This window comes from Terrapene carolina, unplaced genomic scaffold (genome assembly GCF_002925995.2).
Source record: "Terrapene carolina triunguis isolate 2854851 unplaced genomic scaffold, T_m_triunguis-2.0 Scaffold58, whole genome shotgun sequence".
Taxonomy (NCBI): domain Eukaryota; kingdom Metazoa; phylum Chordata; order Testudines; family Emydidae; genus Terrapene; species Terrapene triunguis.
In genome coordinates, this window is record NW_020664409.1 from 63,218,273 (window position 1) to 63,239,119 (window position 20,847).

The following is a 20,847-nucleotide window of genomic DNA, read 5'->3' on the forward strand; positions in this document are numbered from 1 at the left end:
AATTCAGCACAGACTAGCCCAGCACCTGACTTAACTAAAGTGCCCCATATACCAAGGTTAAAAAGTACAGTGAGAGATGTTGGTTTATGAGATTAGATGGATACAAATTGCTCAAGAGGAAAAAAAGTTACAGGTGCAGTATATGCAGTTGCATCATAGAGAGTAGGGAACAGAATTGGCAGGTGAGAAGTTGAGACGGATGCCTCCTTGTGAAAACTGAGAGGGTCCAGGCATCTAAGAGTAAAGCAGGACTGTTGATTTAGGCAGAGCAATACAGAATTGGAATGATAGCTTAAGTTTGGATCAGTAAAAATGAGTAGAGGAGAAGATAAATTTTGATAGGATTAAGTCAGTGATGTGACCTCTGGGAAAGGTGATGGACCATAAAAGGCCAAGAATATCTGGAAGGGAAAATAAATTAGAGATTGATCAGAGAGGTCATTAGCAGCGATATTTAAAGTATTTCTAGTGTTGCCAACTCTCACAATTTTATTGCAAGTCTTGTGATATTTCATTTCTTAAAACCCACCTGCTGGAATCAAAACAGTGCATGAGAATCTCAGCTTACTTTTTAATTTTTTTTAATTTTTTTATTTTTTTCAAATAAGATTCTAGCCCTCATGGTTTCAGGAAAAAGGCTTGAAAACATGGTCCAAGAGCACCATGGAACCTCAGAAACCAGAAAGTAAATAGAAAGAACCTAACATTTATTTTTTAAGCCAGTCATGATTTTTGGATCTAATACCATATCTCACTCAATGAGCCTCAAAGAGCAAACATCAGTGGTGGCAAATGCAAGACAACTGGCGTTCTAGATTGGTAAGTGGTGGAATGAGTTGAGAAGAATCCTTAAAGGAAAATTCGCTCCTGGAGCCTTAATATTGCACCTGTGCTCCAGAACCATGTGCAGGAAGTTATTACTCACCACAATTCTCCCTGCAGGACAAGAGAAATGTTAAAGCTACAGAACTGTTCAGTGTGTGTGGAGTGGGATGAGCCAGAGAGGGCACTGAAAATTGGATTTTATAGCCACTTTTGTCAATATATACTAGAGTGTTCAAAAAGATAACAAACATGGGAAGCTTTGAGGCGAGGAAAGAGTTCAGAACTTTCAGCTGGGAAAAGGAGACTTACTTTATCTTCAAGTAGGTGTCCATATGCCAATAGAATCCCTATTAATTATTTGGTCATTGATAATGGTGGGTTGGGGAAGAGGAGACTGCAGGATCTGAGGAGTTGGTGCAATGCAGATATTGACAGGTGTTCAGAGAAAAAGGATGGTAACAATTTTTTTTTTTTAAAGTGTTATCTACAAGTCAGCCCATAATGAATAGAATAAGCATCAGTGTTAGTGAATGCATCAAAATAGCAACCTCCCATGCTTACCCTTTGTGTGCTGTTGTTCTCCGGGAAAGAGAGGAACAGGGAGCATTATGCTATGAGAAGCTTTAAGCCAGGTATGATCATAGATCATCAGATCATACCTGGAACTACACCTCTACCCCGATATAACGCTGTCCTCAGGAGCCAAAAAACCTTACCGCGTTATAGGTGAAACTGCATTATATCGAACTCGCTTTGATCCACCGGAGTGTGCAGCCCCGCCCCCCCGGAGTGCTGCTTTACCGCGTTATATCCGAATTCGTGTTATATCGGGTCGCATTATATCGGGGTAGAGGTGTACTTATTTGGAACCTCCAAATGTGTAAGTAGATCAGGAATGTTTAGAAAGACGTGATTAGGTTTATTTCTGTTTATTTCTTATGGCTAGTGGACTCCTCTGTGCTAACCCCAAATGCTTTTGTTTTGCTGTAACCTTTAAAGTGGACCTCAAGAAGGTTATTCTTGATGTTTAATTTTTGTAAATGGGTTTTTTAAATCTAGCAAAAGCCTAAATTCCAGATGTATTTTCTTTCTTTTTGTTTTTAATAAAATTTACCTTTTTAAAAACAGGATTGGATTTTTGATGTCCCAAGAGGTTTGTGCATGTTTTTTTAAGTTAACTGGTGACAATAGCTGATTTCTTTGTTTTCCTTTCTCAGCTCTTCCCCCGAGGAGGGGTGAAAGGGCTTGAGAATTCCCAAGTGCGCCTTCCTGGATTTCAAAGGGGTTTTGCATTTGGGTGGTGACAGCATTTACCAAGCCAAGGTCAGAGAAAAGCTGTAACCTTGGGAGTTTAATACAAGCCTGGAATGGTTAAACAGTATTAATTTTTAGAATCCTTGCGGGCCCCCACCTTCTGCACTCTAACTGCCCGAGTGGGGAATCAGCCTTGACACACCCTGTGACAACGTTTAGATGTTTACGGCCAGAAGGCCTTATGATCCTCTAATCTGACCTCAGCATGACTCAGGCCATAGAATTTCACCCAGTAATTCATGCATCAAGCCCTATAATTTATGCTGTAATTCAAACATCTATTTTTAGGAGACATTCAATCTTTAGAGTACAGATGACGAATAATCCATCACTTTGCTTGGTAAATTGTTTCAATGGTAAATTACCTTCTTATTCCAAATTGAATTTGTCTAGCTTCAACTTCTAACCATTGGATTTTATCTAGCTGCTAAAAGAGCCCTTTACTATCAGATGTGTTCTGCTCCTGTAGGTACTTATAGGCCATTATGAAGTCACCTCTTAACCTTCTTTTAGATTAACTAAATTGACTGACCTCCTTAAGTCTATCACTGTAAGACATATTTTCCAGTCTGCAAATCATTCGTGTGGCTTATAATGAGACAGCAGAAGTAGTGGCGTATGTGGAGTGTGATCCGTGGAGAAAGTACTACACACAGTGAATGAATTTAAAAAATAATTGTACCAATATTGTTTAATATGGTACTTGTCTACCATAATTGTATAGCCCACCAGATAGCTGTATTTAGGCATAGTACAAACAATGATTTTCTTATATAGTCAAATTAACATAGTAAAGAAACCTAGAAAACTGTTAACGTCTTTCAGTTTTAGTAATCTTAATGTTACTTGCAATGATAGACGATAACTGTTCAGCCAGAAATAGGTTTGTCAAGGTATGTCTTTAAATATGCAGTCTTGATATTTCATCAATATAGGGTATCTTTAAAGCATATTTGAATTAAATGCACCATAGTAGTTCAGCATAGTAGTTCTCCTTTTGGCTTGATTTCTCAGATATCTTCTGACACCTCTTAAATTTGAGAGACCATGGGGGTGAGGCAGTATCTTTTATTGGATCAACTTCTGAAAGCTTGTCTTTTACCAACAGAAGTTGGTGCAATAAAAGATATTACCACACCTATCTTATCTCTCTAATATCCTGGGACCAACACTGCTACAATAACACTGTAAAAATCTTAAATTTGGCAAAGGATAAAATTTTATTCCAGGAGCAAAATACAAATCTAGAATGGATCAGTCTGAAAACGGGTTGTTCCCTCTTTCCCCCCTCCCCCCCCCCATCATTCCCTCCTTTGTTTGTTCCTTGCAGAAGGTGAAGGAGATGCACAAAGAAACCCAACTGAACAAGCTGGGGAGACCCAGGGGGAAGCAGCGAAACAAGAAAGCTGACGTCCAACTTTGACCGACAGGAGCAGCTGCTGGATGTTTTCAGACTGCAGGAGTTTACTGGAACAAATTTGTTTCCATGAGCAAGCTGGTGGAAAAGAAAATGGATGCGTTTCACTGCTGGAACCTGCTCAACATAATGCTAAAAATGGGGATGCAGGCTGTGACAGCAGACAGAATTTGTTCTACCTCTGTCATTAGCAATGGTTGAAACATTACTAATCGTGGGACATTGTCATCGGATGGATCTTTTCATAACAACCACTTGATGGGAATGCTTGTAGAAAGTAGAACAAAGTAGATAATTCTTGTAGCAAATGGTCTTTGAACCATCAGAGGATTTAATTGTGTTCTGTGGCAAAGGTTTGAGTGATCCTCAGAGTTTAAAATTCTCTGGCCAAAGTGATCACCTAGTAAAAGAACTATATAGAAAGCACTGGTTTTAGAACTCTGCATCTGTGATTTACAGCTCTGTTATTTACAATGTTTTGTATTGTACTACTTATAAGCTCCACCCTGCCCTGTCTCAAATGCTTATGAAGAATATTTCTGTTACTGTGAATTTTTCTACCACTTGTTTGAAAGGGCTGGGTTTTTTTGCATAATGTGGTGGTTTGCACATGACAAATTAAAATGTCAACCGCTAAATTGATTATGCCTAAAACTATTGACTCATCAGCACTCCAATTTATTACTAGATGAGCCTTCAGAGTGATTCACTAATGTGAATATTCCCTCAGTTGGGTATGTTTTGTGTCTGTGGTACAGGTCAGCCACTTGACTGTAGTTAGTTGCAGATCAGGGATTCGAGCTGAATCTTTACATTTTGTGTTTTCCCTGTATTTTTTCTCTGATTTATTAATCTTTCTCTGGGCTTTTTTTTTTAATAAAATAAAGTCCAATCATTTTATTATTGTTGTTTTAGAGTAAACATATAACCTGTATGGTTTGAAAAACATTGATTTGAAAATAATTAAGCCAGTGGTGCTGATGAAGCTGTGGTTCCTGCTGTTAAACCTAGCTCTTGTCTACATGAGAGAAATTGACCAGCCTGGCTGTTCCAGAACAACCATTCTGGAATAACTATTCTGATATAATTGAAGCTATTCTGGAATAACTCCCCTCTGTTGACTTTCGATTCTAGAATGAAAGCGATTTTATTCCAAAATAACGCCTTTGCTTTTCTGAGAAGATTATTTATTTTGGAATAAAGTCACTCTGATTCCAGAATAATGTGTCCACCTGTGTAAATTACTTTGGAATAACTATTCTAGAATAAGGTGTTCTGTAATAGCTATGATGGTCAATTTCCCCTGGGCAAAAAAGGCCATAGATTTACACTAGTGCTTAGTCTTGGGGCAGTCCCACGTCTCCCTGATCTAGGTGAGTGAGAAGGATGACTACTACTGTGGCAACTGCATGGGCACCAATCACAGAGTAAAAAGAAGAGAAGCCTTTTTTTTTTTAACTAACAGACAGTGATGTCACGTTTTTTCCTTTGGTTTCAAATGTTATGCACTTTTTAATGTTTGTAAATTCTTACTAATTACTAGTGTGATTGCTTTCGGGTATATTAGTCATCAGTTAATGAAACATTCTTTACTGTTATGGCCATGGCTGTTGTTTCTACAATATGTATCATGATACTTGTCACATGAAATTTTTTGTGAGATGTGTAAACTCTCTGATCAGTGTTATGAGCTCATTTATTAGTGTTAATAAATAACAAACCAGCAGTTTGCCTGTGGTTCATTAGCACAAACTGGCCCCTTTTACCTCCTGTTGTCTGGAAGTTGGATACCTAACTGTCAAACTCATAGCATTCCTGGTGCCTGCAGGAATAGCCTGTTTCCTTTCAAGCTAACTGCTGATAAACACACACTAATTGTGTCATGATTGGTTTCCCTTGGAGTCCCTTTGAAGGAAACTAAATTGTTGTTCAAAGGTTTCCCCTCACTTCTGCATCAGGACTTGACATTCGGGGGGAGAGGGGGAACGATGACACAGGATTTTCCACTGTGGCATGAAACAGTTAATGTCATCCCAGCACTAACAGTGCAAAGAAGTAAGACTCTAGTCCCCAACAAATCATTTTGCTATTCCCTTCCTCCGGATTTACAGCTCTGTTGGATATTTGCCAGGAAAATGCCATCGAGAAGGAGTACCAACAGGAATAAATACAATGCATTAGCCCAAGTGTTTGTCCATGCTTATTTTCTCAATTTTTTCCCCATCTCAGTATGTTTTCCTTCTTCAGTCTATTTCATGGACTAGAATTCCATTTTCTCCTTCCATCTCTAACTAGTATTTGTTCTTTCCCCTTTATTTATTCCCATCTTGCTGTGCTTCCTACTCTCCTCTTAAGGGAAAAATGGTACCTTTCTTGTTTTTCTAAGAACCTAGTTGTGCTGCTTCTACACTGAGATGACATTTTACTCTGTTTTATAGCAAGAATTCTACATATAAGTTGCTTATCTCCCTAGCATCAGAGAACCTTAGTTCAAGTTACCACTTAACTTGAGGAAGGGTGGCAGAATTGTGCCCTAAATATGCAATTTTGTCCCTTCTTGGCTGTTTCTAAATCCCCACTACCCCATCCTCTGTCCTTTACCTTTCCCTATGCCTTATTGTCTCTTCTCTTGTGGGAAAAGTCCTGGAGAGTTTAGGAATTTTAATCCAATATGATTCTATAGAAATTACTCTAAAATCCTATAGGATGTAACTAACATGGACTTAATAGGGTGACTTAAATTCTGTAGAATGGCTACAACTGTTAGGGTGGGCTACTCCATGGGCTCTTCTTTCATAGTGTTCCCTTATCCCCTCACATTTCTGTCCTTCATACTGTTCCCCATATTGTCTTCCTTGGTCCTATTAACAAATGGAAAACTACATTTAGTGGTGGCTGAGGTTGCAGCAGGACGCGATGTAGCTACCAAAACCTTCAAAGCATGGAAATAAGAAATTAAGGGAAATGCTTGTGCATTCCTTTCCACCTTCATCTTGCCTGTGCTATTGATAACACACGCTATAAGGCCTTCACTTCCATCTCCAACAGATACCAGAAAAGCAGTAAGAACCTTTATTTCATCAAACTTGCACTCTGTCAAATCTTAGCACTGATCCTTGAATGCTTTTAAATCAACAGATCAGTAAATCTGACTTGCACACATTCTATGCATCTGAGTAGTTGTGCCATAAGTATGCCAGCAGCACTGTTGCAGGCAATGGGAAGGTGGAAAGGATTTCCTCTAATTTCCATGCTTTTAAGTTTGTGTGGAGGGAGTATGTTCTGCTACATAGGACACATCTCATGGTGTTTTAGATTTCTTGCAAAAGAAGAACAAAGGAAAGTGAGGCAATCCAGCCTTTGGGAATAAAATGCCCAAAAGGGGTGATTTTAAAACACTTTAATCTCATGGTATCAATTCACTTTTCATCAAACCAGTATGAAAATACTGCTCAAAGTTTCTATTCTATATTTTGGTGTTTGCCATTTCAACAAGACTGTTCAAAATAAAGGCTTAAAGCTCCTGTTAAAACTGAACTCTGTAACACAGCATTAACTACAGTGCAGTCACTGTTTCACCTTAACAGTGTCCCATGTGTTCTGCCTCCCTTACCTGGGTATGCTGCATTAAGGTTTCTGGCCCTTTTTTGCTCCCGTGTTCTGTTCTATTATGTTCTCCTTTCTGTCTGTGGTTTTGTTTTTTCCATGATTCCCCCCCATCTCCCTCTGAAATAGGAAACTGATGCATTGGTAGAGATGGGGGCTGGATGACTCGATTGGTCTCTTTTTAACTGATTCTCCACCTTCTTTGGAGTGAGAGGAGAATGCTGTACCTCCTCCTTCCTGTGGCCTGTACACCAGGAGACATGCTTTGAAGTATCCCCCCAGGGTGAGGATATGAAAGAGCTGGGACTCAAGGGAGCATGAGGTCAAGTAATACAGATGCTGCTGTGGCCACCAAAGAGCACACACCAGCAGCTGGTAGGAAGGCAGTGCCTCTTTATGGTATCTGTATTAGGACCCTCTGCAGAAAATTATATTCCCCAGAGGCATAGTGTATAGTCAGTGTGACAGACTGACAACACCATGTAGTATCCTGAACTAAACTTAAAAAATTAAGATAAAGTTTGAGGTAAGTTAGCCCTTATTGAATAAGACAGTTGTTCTCAACCAGGGGTACGTGTGTCCCTGGGGGTGCACAGAGGTCTTCCAGGAGGTACATCAACTTATCTAGATATTTGCCTAGTTTTACAACAGGCTACACAGAAAGCACTAGTGAAGCCAGTGTAAACAAAAATTTCACACAATGACTTTATACTGCTCTATATATTATACACTGAAATGTAAGTACAATATTTATGTTCCAATTGATTTATTTTAGAATGCTACAGTTAAAAATGAGAAAGTAAGCAATGTTTCAGTAATAGTGTGACACTTGTATTTTTATATCTGATTGTGTAGTTTTAGGTGAGGTGAAACTTGGGGTACACAAGACAGATTAGATTTGAGAGCAACTGGTATAAGGGTTAACACCTTCAGGGTACATGGTATTCAAAATGCAATTGTGTATGTGTATGCACCTTCTCGGGGGGGGGGGGGCGCAGAGAAGAGGCTAATAAACTTCCTCCATTAGCACCCTCTGGGGGGTGGGGGAGGAGTAGCTCAGTGGTTTGAGCATTGGCCTGTTAAACCCACTTTCTTTGGCATGGTCTGGTTAGGAACCCATCTCAGGATTAGGATGATGAAGGCTTAGGGTCACAGGAGATAGAGGCTACTGAAGTAAAATGCCACTGTCCGTTCTCTTCCGTCTTTTCCCCCAAAGTCTCTTTAAGGACCCAAAACGAGAGTGATGGTGGAATAGCTCGTGTCATTTGTCCACCAGTTAGGCCTAATATACATTTATTTGGTTCATTAATTTCTGGTCCACATCTTTTTTTTTTTTTTACCAAGCATCATTTCAACACAGTCCTTAAGATATCAGCAGGTCTTTTTGTTTTGAACTAGTTCAATCTGTCTCCCTTACCTATCTTTTCCCATCAACACTTGTTATAGGTTACTGTGACATTTTATGAAGTTTCATATACTTTTTACTTCTGAGCTCACAATGAGAGTGAATTTGTAGGCCAATCACCACAGCAGGCCCCTTAAGACTGAGCCAAAGCTCTGACGAACTTGTAACTGCAAAGAAACCCCTAGGGTGATATAATGTCCACTAAGCTTATTAGCATACATGTAGGTTCTTTTATGGGTTTAATGTTTTCTCTGTAGTGCTTTTTACCTTAAGAATAAAGTAGGAACTTGCCTAGGAAGTAACTTGCAACTGGTGAAAAAAATCACTCAATCAGTCTGAGGGGAAAGCAAGCACAGACTGTCTTTGCTAGTCAGCAGGGAGAGAAACAGGTTTCCACCCAGAAAGGCAATAGGTGGGGAGCTGCAAGCTGAGAGTGGGTGCCCTTTCTGAACCCCTGAGGGGAAATACAGATGCAGTTGCCCTGAACTGTGACAGGGACATGGCAATGTTGGGGTGAGGGGACACCTTACATGACCTAGCTGATATATGGACCTCAGACTAGCTCTAGGTTTAACCATAACTGTGATGTGTGCCATAAGAAAAGCCTCACTTACTTGCAATGCATCATGCTCCTGCTGTTGAAGAATGAGAGACTGTGGCTAGATACTCTTAAATCCTCAGGTTTTAATTAGAACAAGAATATGCTGTAAATTAGAATTGTAGATGGAAACTTTTCTTCAATTCCTGCATGCTTGCCAACTAAATACCAAACAATCCTGTTTGCCTTCATCCTGAATTTTAAAAAAACAAAAACAAAATAAAAAAAAAAAGACTTTGGTCAGGTGATTCTAAATAAAAAAAAAAAGGAAAAATTAAAATGACAGATGGCAAAAGTGTGTAATACATATTCCACTTATGTTTATTCATGTTAATTGCTACAACTATCTTGCTGTACATATTGAGGGTCATGTAAATAGCAATATTCAAACAAACAGAACCATGGGATAGTGCATTAATAAGAGCTGTTGTACATGACCATCTTTCACAGGATCTTACAACTACTTTGAATTTCAACAGCTGTTCGAACAGGAATCTAATCTCTAAATTAACTAATATAATTAGTTAATTTAAATAAAAAATAATTAAACATAACATTGAAAATAGTACAGCCCTGTGGTGGCACCAGCATCTTTTGGAAGCAGCAACACTTGGTCCTTTTGCAGTATGTTCTATGCACATGGTGGAAAGATGGGGTGAGGAAAAGGAAAGGCTACTCAGGGCTTGTCTACACTACTGCGCGGGGTCAATCTAAGATACGCAACTTCAGCTACATGAATAGCATAGCTGAAGTCGATGTACTTAAATCTACTTACTGCAGTGAAGACACCACAGTAAGTAGACAGCTGATGGTCTGTCAACTCCACTTGCGCTCCTCATTCTGGTGGAGTACCAGAGTCGACAGGAGAGCGTTTAGTGGTCGATTTATCGCATCTATACTAGATGCGATAAATCAACCCCCGCTGGATCGATCGCTGCCTGCCAATCCGGTGGGTAGTGTAGACAAGCCCACAGGGACATTAGGCCCCGCCCATTGAGAGCTTTGCAAATGAGTGTCAGGATTTTAACCTATTTGTTATACAGGTGAGAGGCAGTGGGGCTATCAGATGGATGTGCTCTGGACAGCCTGTGTGTGTTAGCCAGGACTTACTCCACTGTGCATCAGTTAGAGTTTTTTTAGCATCTGAATGGACTCCCATTGCACTCGTCAGGTCTGGAACTCACAAACACATGGATCAATGGTTCTTGTGTGAGCTGAGGGATTAGGGTTCCTGCCTAGGCAAACAGGAAAATGATATTTTTGTCTAACAATGATATTTCTAGAAACACATTAAGAAAGTGCTTTCCGGAAACATGAGCTATCATTTAATTTGATATTTATTCTTAATCAGTCATTATCTGGATACTGCTTCTTGGATACCAGTGGTCCCTCTAAAGACAGAAACTAGCACAAATATCAGATTATACATGTTAGCAAAAATGTTCCTTTGCCCCAATGATGATTTCTGAGGGGTTTTTTTGATAGTTACTTTGAAGTTAAAATAACTAGAATGCAGACAAAATTGTAGCCATATCTACCTGCCTTGGAGTCTATATGACCAATCATTTTCACTATCCCTCATGTTTCCCATTAGTACCACCAGGATATCACCCTTTGCCTCATAAAATAAATGTAATCATGATTTCTGCAGTCTACCCTCTTCTCTATATCATTTCCTCGAATTGCCAGCTTTTTATCCGAAGTAACACTTCCTTTGGGATATGTAAGTTAACACTGCAAGTGTACTCACACACTTTACACCGGCTTCATTAACATATTATACCACCTGTAGAACTGAGCCAAAACTACAAAAACACAAGCAATTTTGGACTGTCGTTTCTGGTGCAGATGCAACATTTGCACAGCTAGCTGAGAAGGGCCTGTCTGAGAAGGGCTTGTCTGGTCATTAACACTGATCAGTAACAAAGTGACCCACCCTATAAAGTCCAAATGATATTAAATACATATCTCTATTGTATGAGGGGGTACTCAGCGATATCTTATATCAACATGCCAAACATTGCTTTAAATCTAGTCTTTAGGGGGGTAGGATATATCTTAGTTGTTAGTGCTTTCCAATAGGCCTCCAAAGGACTTGTACAGCTTATATTTAGATTTTAGATTATAAATCCTCCCAGACAGTGATTGGATCTTCTGTGTTTGTACAATGCCCAGCCAAACAGGGCCCCAATCCTAGTTGTGGCCTTTTGATGCTACCACAATATAAATATTTATACTCCTAACAGATAATCCCATCATAATGTTATATTTAATCTTGTAGCAAAGGAGTGTGGCCTCCCTCAGAGACTGACCGTGAGAGAGAGAGAGAGACATACCTGTCTAGATGCTTACAAATCTATGTAACCTTTTATAGTGCTGCTTAATCATTTTACTGATAAAGGCGGTTACACATATAAATAAGACATTTGTTTCAATGAGCTTTCCTCTTCCCCCCGCTGCACCCTATATTTAATCCTGAAATGAAGTCAAAATGAAGTCAAAATGTAGTCTTTGTAACTTCTCATATTCATCATTTGCCTAGCAACAAACTGATGTCTTCAATCCCTTATGAAATGTACTTCAGGGAACAATGTATGTTGTCAGGGCAAGGGATGCACCAGATGATTTAATAAGTCTTTCTATCTGTAATTTCTAAGATTCTTCCAAAGAATTATGACTTCACTCTGGGAACAAGCAGAAGAATAAGCTGACTTGTAACAGGAAGAATATAGAAAATTATTAGCATGAGGGTTTTTTATTTTAATGTTTTTTTAGAAAATCTTCCCCACCCTAAAATTAAATAAAAAGGGGGGGGGGCAAGAACAAGAAGAATACATGGTCATAGGCAAAAGGTTCTCCTGAAGTGTTGACCTAAACAAATTTGAAGATTATGCAAGTTGTTTTATTACTGATTTAACAAAATTTAAGTAATCTGGAAACTAATAATTGATTGACAAAACACATCTGCCTCCTGGTGGCCATCTGTAATATTTTAAGTAGAAGAATTTAGAAATAAAATCCATCTGATGATGGAAAGGGATGCCTGAACTAGAAAGGAGAATCCGGGGGGGTTGGGGTGGGATCAAGACTAGTTAAAATCATAAGAACAAAATATTGTAAGCCATTTCTCTTGTATGTATTCCTTTACCTGGGTCTGATGCCTCGCTCAGAGGTGTGGTTTTTGTTTGTTTGTTTTAATAAATTAAAAGATGTATTCTGTCTCAGACCATTCCTAAGAGTTTTACTACTTTCCTCAAAGGAAAAAATCTTTGCATCTAGCTTAGGTAGCTGTGCTAAGTTCAGGAATCGTACAGGATACTGACTGCCAAAAGGAGTGCCCACAGGTGTCCATCCTGGATTCTCACATCTGACAGTGGTTCTACTCAAATTGCTTTCTTTGTCACTCTCCCAGCAATCCTGTAGGCTTTATGTACAATGCTAATAGCAAGTTAGGAGCTGGTTTTGCAATGTAGGTAGCTCTGAATACCTCAAATAGGCTTAAAATAAAAGTTTACCCTTGCAATAGTTGGGAGTAATGAGACTTGCCATTGGTAGGTAGTTTAATCCCTGACTTCTGATAAATACAAAGTACCATGAGAAATTCCAAATAGGAAGCCTAGAAGACAGAAGCATTATTACAAGAGTAGGATACAAAAGGGTGCTGATAAAGGACTGATCTCTATTTCCTTATCCTAGTCATATGACCAGGATCCAGGTTACAAAAGGGTACATATATTCCAGACACAAAGTAGGGGCCAGTATCCAGTGACTTCAGGGGCACAATGCCCACAAGAAAGCAGCTGCAGTTGGGGCAATGAAGTAAAAAGGGAGGTATGTGAGTGCAGAATGAGAAACTAGGTCACTTTAGTCATTGTTACTTCATTGCCCCAACTGTAGCTGCTTTCTTGTGGGCATTGTGCCATTGTATCAGAGGTGCTCAGTACTACAGGATCTAAGAGAAGTAAAATGTGCTATTAATTGGCTTACAAAGAAAACTATATCAATAGTTCCAAACATGTCACAACAACATGAGAACAGCAATTGGGTACTTGTCATTGTGCAATGTAAACGCAAAAGTCTCTGCCAAACCATTTGTTTCCCCCGGGCTGAACCAAGTCATTCAAACTAATACTAACGTCTACTTTGGATCCCTTCCACTTTCTCCACCTGCCTTGCCAAAACATCTGTTGCTGACTCATGCACTCACTTCAGGATCAGCCAGGTGTCTTGCCTTTTCCCTCTGCACAGAAGAGGAAACGGCATTTATTCTATTTACATCACAAAAGACCAGGGGTCCTGAGCTTGAATGTTGACCTCAAGTGGTAGAAACAATTTGTACACTACAAAAAAATCCAATATGGAGCCTCTAATGTATGTTGACCACCATCAACCTCAGGGCGTGTCTGGACTCAGACAGAAATTTTCCATCGTTTGTCTCCAGTCACACATACAGTTTGAGGGTCACTCTTGGGCCATAGAGTAATACCAGTACTTCTCCCTTTGTTTAGGTGGCCCTTTTGCGTTTCATCAAGATTCTGACAATAGTGACTACAGCTCTGGAAAAGTTCAGGATTCCAGGTGAGCACCTCTCTAGATGACTGGCTAGTGAAGGGGGTGTTTAAATCCCTCTTCTATGCAATGTACCTTTATTGTAACCCACAACCAGTATTGCCTCAGCTCTGGTGTTTTATTTTAATGTGTATCTGACATCCATGTGTTTACTTATGTTAGAAGATGTCTGGTCTTGTCAATCTTCTGTCTGGCAGCTCTAAGGAATCCCTCCTTACACCATGTGTAATGTGACCCTATTTTCAAAAGCAGGACACTTTTGTGGAGACATGTCTAAGATTGTGAAATGATCATTCAAAAGACAAAAGAATTAGTCAGAATGGAGAAATGAGCAGCTTTACATGGCAGCCACTGTGTTTTAACAAATTCAGAGTTCCCGAAGATTAAAAGACTGCAGTTTGACAGTAATGGTTACTCCTTCTATAACTGTGTCTCCAGATGTTATGCTTTGCCCATTTTCTTGGAAGATAAAATGGTCTCTTATTGAACTGTTACCTTGCTGAACTGGTGCCTATTTTTTTTGTATTTGAGCATGTGCTTAACGTTATGCAATGGAATTGCTCATGTACCAAAATGTATGCACATATTTAAGTACCTTGCTGATTTGGGACCCTGGTTGATTTCTTTGACACATTTCAATAATCTAGAATATATTGTATGTAAATACAGAAAGCTGAACACATTAAGTAAAAGCTCCCAGGTATTTTGACAGTGTGAAAAATAATGGATTTTAAATAGTTCAAGCTCTTCCTTCTGCTTCACAAGTAAATTTAATATTCACGGACTCACTGGAAAAGGTAGACAGACATTCACCATGTGTGCTGGCCTTGGTTCAAAATCATCCCACATACTTCGATATATAACAAAAACAACAGCAGCAAAAACATTTAATGTCACAGCAGGAAACACTGCAAAATGTTATCAAATATTCTACTGAAAATGTCATTGGTTCTGCTCCTTTGGGGAATTAACCAGTATCATACTTCCGTAAAGATATTTCTTCAAAAGACTAAATGCCTTGTTTACTCTTGCATACAATTGTATTAAAGGCCTTAGAAAGGCAATTATGCTGATGTAGGAATTGTGTACAAATATTCCCTAACATGCTGCTTCTATCAGTATTAGACCAGCAGAGACCTACTTTCATGTCAAGTATTCATGCGACCATTGAGAATCCTACTAAACACTCACAGCCTTGTTGGCCTCTCCTTGTAAGTGTATATTAAATAAATAGTTAGTTTTCTCTGGAGTTTTGTTCTCCTCTAAAAATACTTCAGTCCATGTCATTTGGGGACTGAAGTCAGAAAACATTTGCACCTTACCATTTTCATGTAAACTTGACTGCTTTGGTGCTGAGGATTTCAGTGATGCAATAAGTAGCATTAATGTGTAGTGGATTTACCTTAACATTTCAGTAACCTCAGTGCCTGATTCATCACTGCACTATTCCAGTTCTACATTAGTGGAATTCCAGTGAAAGATGTTACACTGGTGTAACACAGTGGTGATTCAGACACTTGGTGTTTATGAACTCATACCTGCCAACCTTTACTTACACAATTAACCCCTATGTATGCCACGTCCATAGGACTAGTGTCACATTCAAACTATTTCTGCTGGTCTGGAAGCATGTACCAATTTTACTATTTCCCCCATTATATGTAAAGGAAATATTGCTCAAACTGGTGTGAACATTTAAGGTTTGAGCACTATACTTAGTGCTCATGTGAGTAAGGACTTGCACATTGGGGTCCAATCCTATAATTTTGGCTGAAGTTTTGTTGGACAAAAATAGCCATCCTGGCATAATTTAACAGTGAGAGAAACTTCTGAGCATAGTGACATTTGGACACTTCCTCCTACAGCCCCGGTGAGTGCCATAACCACCAGGCTAAAGGTTATGAGGAAGTCACAGCTGCTCTTTTGGCCATTATGTGACTCCACCTCCCCCCAAAAAGTGAACCATTTTTTGTTTCAACTTTACTGAAACATTTTGATTTAGTCAAAGCTATTTGGTGCACTCAACATGAATTTGCAAATAGTTTTGGATCAACTGAAACTGCATTTTTCAGCAGATAAACTAGTCTGAAATTTTTTGCCCAGCTCCACTGCCATAGTGGATTAGACTACCGGGGTAATCCAAACTAAATGCATTACAGGTGAGTATCCATCAGTTAACATAATGACACTAAGATCTTCTTTATTATTTTCCATCCCATGCTTTATACAGACGAATCTTTTTTTTTCCATTTTGATTGGTGCAATGGTGCACCTTGAATGAGCAGAGGGAAAGTAGGGGTAATGATCACCCCAGGTCCTACTTGTGCCCCTGCCCAACCCCAGGCATCGCAGCAACTGCTCCAGCTCCTGCTTTCACCTCCAACATCCAACACATGTGCACAGTTAGTGCCTCCCTATTGGCGGAGGCGTGTCCTGCCCCCCACCACTGGCCAGGACCTGATTGGCTGTTTGGGAGATGAAAGCCAATGGGAAGGCAGTAACTTGAGCTGGGTGGCATGGGGCAGAGCAGGACACAGATTAGCCTTCCTGCAATAATTCTGTGGCTGGGGTGCTAGTCCCCTGTTTCTACTATTCCTGGACTGGTGCTGTATGCTTGAACTGAGGTCTTCAAAATGACAATTTTTTTCTTGATTGTTAGTTAATTTATAATCACAATCTGATTTCAAATTATTCCTTCCACAGTGCACTGATCTATATTTGTCAGTGTTTCATCTGCCATTGTGCTGCCGATTCGCCTAGCTTTGAGGTCCCTCTGAAGTTTCTCAGTCTTCTCTGGGCTTGCACAGCCTGAATAATTTGGTGCCATCTGCAATTGTTTCCATCTAATTTTTATTCTGTTTTCCAAATCACTATTAATGTTTTAGACAGCACCTGTCCTGTTACAGATATTGTGACCATCCCACTGTTAGCCCCTTGCTCTGTTCAATCATTCATAGTCATTATTTTGTACACCATGGTAGAACTTTCCTTTTCATTCCTTCACTACATAGTGCCAGATGTTGGTCCTGGTTTAAGTCCTCTTTGCGCTACTACAGTTGGACAAAGGGAGACTTAAAGCTGCCTATCTCAAGCAGTTGGGGACTTCTTTAGCATGGCAGTTGAAGAGGTTGCTATACCAGAAGACTTGTAACTCATGATCCTTTGAATATAAAAAAGAAAACAAAAAACCCCGAATGATCCCATAAAAAAAATGGTAGAGTTCATTCTCAGCATTAGAGACCAGTGTGAGCTTAATGTCATTTGCTCACCCCACTCTCAGTGTAGTGGGGATTCCAGGCCAAGGAGGGTCTATGAAGACATTGGGGGAAGATTTGGAGCATATTGTGCCCTGGCAATCCTGGGCCAGGTAGCATATTTTAGAGCAGCCCTCTTGCCACTCTAACCTTTCTCTGTGGCTGGTTTGGACATGAGCTGCCCTCAGGATCAAGAGGGATGGAAAGGTAGTTTAGAGCCACCTTTTCTTCCTCCTGTCCCTCAACTGGACTGAACGCGAGTTCAGCACAACCCAAATCTAACTCTTGGTTTCCATAATACCCTCTTGTCACGGACTCTTTCAAAGGCTTTTTAAAAGTCCAGCTAAATTATATCAATCAGTTCTCCTTTATTCACTATGTTGTGGACATTCTCAAGGAATCCTAGTAGACTGAATGTGTGTGTTTTGTTTTTCCCCCTTCCTCTGTAAAAAGCTGTGCTCCCTTCTCTTTTGACTGCTCAGCTCTGACAGTGCTTCATCTTTATTACCCAGCATTTTCTTTGATGACAATGCTGCAAAGGAATCACTTAGTTTCTTTGTGGTGTCCTTGGTATCTTTAATTCCTCCTAGATAGCACAATAGAACTACCAGTTCTTTCATCACTTCCCTGTTTCTGATAAACATAAAAACAAATACAATTTTTTTTAAAGAATGTTTTCTTTTCAAATTTCCTCATCACCCTCCTATTTTTCTATCTTGTATGTTACCTGCCAGAGTTTATACTACTTTCTCTTGGCCTCATCATTTGGATTTCCATTTTTGAAGGATACCTGCTGAGCTCAAACATCTTCCTCATCATTTAACCATCTAGGTGGGGTGGTGTAGCCTTCCTGATGCCACTCTGGTATGTTACGCTTAAATTACCTTCTGAATTCAAGAATTTCATTGCTATTGATTTCAAAGTCTTTCTGGCCTGTTTACTTGCTTTTGTTTAATGCTCCCCCTTTCTAATGTCCTTTATTTATCTAATGAACAAGTATAGTGCAGGAAGGGTCAGCACATGCTTTCTCACCCCATAAGCGAGAACTCAAATGTGCAGGTCAGATTCCATTATCATTCTACTCTCAGCCATCAATTTATTCCAACTACATTCAATGGTGGTGGTAGTATTGTGTGATGTGGAAACTTGTCTGTTGGGACAACCGACCCATTTCACTAAACAGACAGGGTTTTGGTCACCATCACAGCGTGACTGGGCCCTGGGATTAAAGTAGGTCCAATGCCCTTGCGCCAGAGCAGGCGCTCCCACTTGAGATGGAAGTTGATGCACAGACTGAAGCTGCAGGGAGAGAAGGGCTCCTGCAGTGGTCCCCGAGGAAGGGGGTTGGGTAAGAAGACTCAGCTGAAAGTTTTTTGGGGAGAAGGCAAAGAAGGTGGGACAGGCCACACACCTTCTCCAGCTGCTCAGACAGCAGGAAGGAACAGTACCTGAGAGAGGAGTAGCTGTGCCCAACTTTAAGACGGGGTGGAAGATTTTTATGTTTTTTGTAACTGTTACAGAACCAGATACCAAGGAGGCCTGTGATTGGATGAGAGACTCAAGTTATTAAAAAGAACCAGGCAATCTCTGGCCACAAGGTGGTGTACAGAACGCTGCTACAGTCACTAATGGCCTGTATTAGATATTAAGAACCAGTAAACTGTTAGTGAAAAACTCCCCCTCCCATTGCTACTCTGGAGCCATCCGGTCCCTCACTAAGGTGATATTTTATGTATAATCCGGGGTGGCTCTAGGCACCAGTGCAGCAAGCGCGTGCCTGGGGCAGCAAGCCGCAGGGGGTGACCTGCTGGTCACCATGAGGGTGGCAGTCAGGCTGCCTTCAGTGGCATGCCTGCGGGAGGTCCGCCGGTCCCGAATCAGCATGACCAGCGGACCGCCCACAGGCGTGCCGCCAAAAGCCACCTGACTGCCGTGCTTGGGGAGGCCAAAAAAAAAAAAAAAAAAAAAAAAAACACCATAGAGCCGCCCCTGTGTATAATTGTTTTGAATGGAATGGTAGTCTCTCAAATATGGAAAATTGGTCCAGTCAATAACTACAAAGCACGCAACACATGACTCAGTCCTTATTTTTTCAAGTTCTACAACAGGAAAACAGGATAATTGTGTGTTAGACATTAAAGAGCGTGACAGTATTAGGCTCAAACTTTCTCTTTATTAATTTTACTTAAGTGTCTATGCTTGAATAAATATACCCTGTGAAGATAGGGGATATTGAGCCCTTGATTTCATGTATACATTGCAGTAGGTATTATACAATCATACCAGCCTAATGCATGTACATTAATGGTGAGGAGGCAATTGTTTTAAAATCTTTCCAAGCTGTCAAATCATAGCATGAGAATTAAATCTATGATTTCTATGAACTGTTCTATGAGGATGTACCCCTAGGAAATAGAGGTAACAATTAAAAAAATTAATCAGTTTTAATCACCTTGAAAATTTAGAAAAAACATCCAAAAAAATCTAACAATAGAATACCAATTGAAATTTAACAAATATATGTATTCTGTATTGTAATTGAAATCAAAAGTGTACAGTGATCACACTGATGCTCATTTAAAAAAAAAAGTGTTAATTAAATTTGTGACTGAACTCCTTGGGTGAGAATTGTATGTCTCCTGCTTAGTGTTTTACCCACATTCTGCATATATTTCATGTTATAGCAGTCTCAGATGATGACCCAGCACATCTGTTTTAAGAACACTTTCACTGCAGATTTGACAAAACGGAAAGAGGGTACCAACATGAAATAGCTACAGCACTCAACCCAAAGTTTAAGAATCTGAAGTGCCTCCCAAAATCTGAGAGGGACGAGATGTGGAACATGCTGTCAGAAGCCTTAAAAGAGCAACACTATGATGCAGAAACTATAGAACCTGAACCACCAAAAAAGAAAATCAACCTTCTGGTGGTGGCATCTGACTCAGATGATGAAAATTAATGTGCATCAGTCTGCACTGCTTTGGATAGTTATCAAGCAGAACCGGTCATCAGCATGGAAACATGTCCTTGGAATGGTGGCCAAAGCATGAAGGGGCATCTGAATGTCTAGCATGTAAATATCTTGCAATATCAGCTACAAAAGTGCCATGCAAACATCTATTCTCACTTTCAGGTGACATTGTAAATAAGTGGGCAGCATTATCTCCCGTATATGTAAACAAACTTATTTGTCTTAGCGATTGGCTGAACAAGAAGTAGGACTGAGTAGACTTGTAGGCTCAAGTTTTACATTTTTGTTTTTGAGTGCAGTTATGTAACAAAAACCCACGTTTGTAAGTTGCACTTTCACGAAGATATTGCACTGCAGTACTTGTATAAGGTGAATTGAAAAATACCATTTATTTTTACAGTGGAAATATTTGTAATCAAAAATATAAAGTGAGCACTATATACTCTGTATTCTGTTGTAATTAAAATCAATATTTGAAAATGTAGAAAAAAATGCAAAACTATAATTTCAATTAGTATTCTATTGTTTAACAGGGTAAATAACTGATTAATTGTGATTAACTTGAGTTAATTGTGAGAGTTAACTGATTAATTGACAGCCCTCCTAGGAAATGTAAATTTATTATATGTTAAGTGAAGATGTTACATGCAGCCTTAATGCGCCACAAACACCAAAACATTAGGGTAATCTTTTTTGCTACCACTTGCTTACTCATAATCTCACCTAACAAATTCTGATTGTGGTTGTAACCTAGAGGACTTTTGGCCAGGAACTGATTATTTTTGGTTACTTTATTATTTACAGGAGTGAAATGAGTGTTTGTAATCTAAGACTCCAAGCCCCTATTGAGCAAAGCAGTTCAGCTTTGATCCAACTTCCCCTGAA

At 39.7% G+C, this 20,847-nt stretch overlaps 1 protein-coding gene across 1 annotated transcript in view; it reads left to right on the forward strand.

Moving 5' to 3' along the window:
* The window catches only part of PKIA (cAMP-dependent protein kinase inhibitor alpha), a 58,696-nt gene extending 53,411 nt beyond the window's left edge, over positions 1-5,285 (forward strand). Inside the window, exon 3 of the mRNA XM_024209011.3 lies at positions 3,470-5,285. Coding sequence (XP_024064779.1) covers positions 3,470-3,549 — 80 coding nt within the window. The 3' untranslated portion in view covers positions 3,550-5,285. The remainder of the gene's footprint in view (positions 1-3,469) is intronic.
* The last annotated feature ends 15,562 nt before the right edge of the window (positions 5,286-20,847 follow it).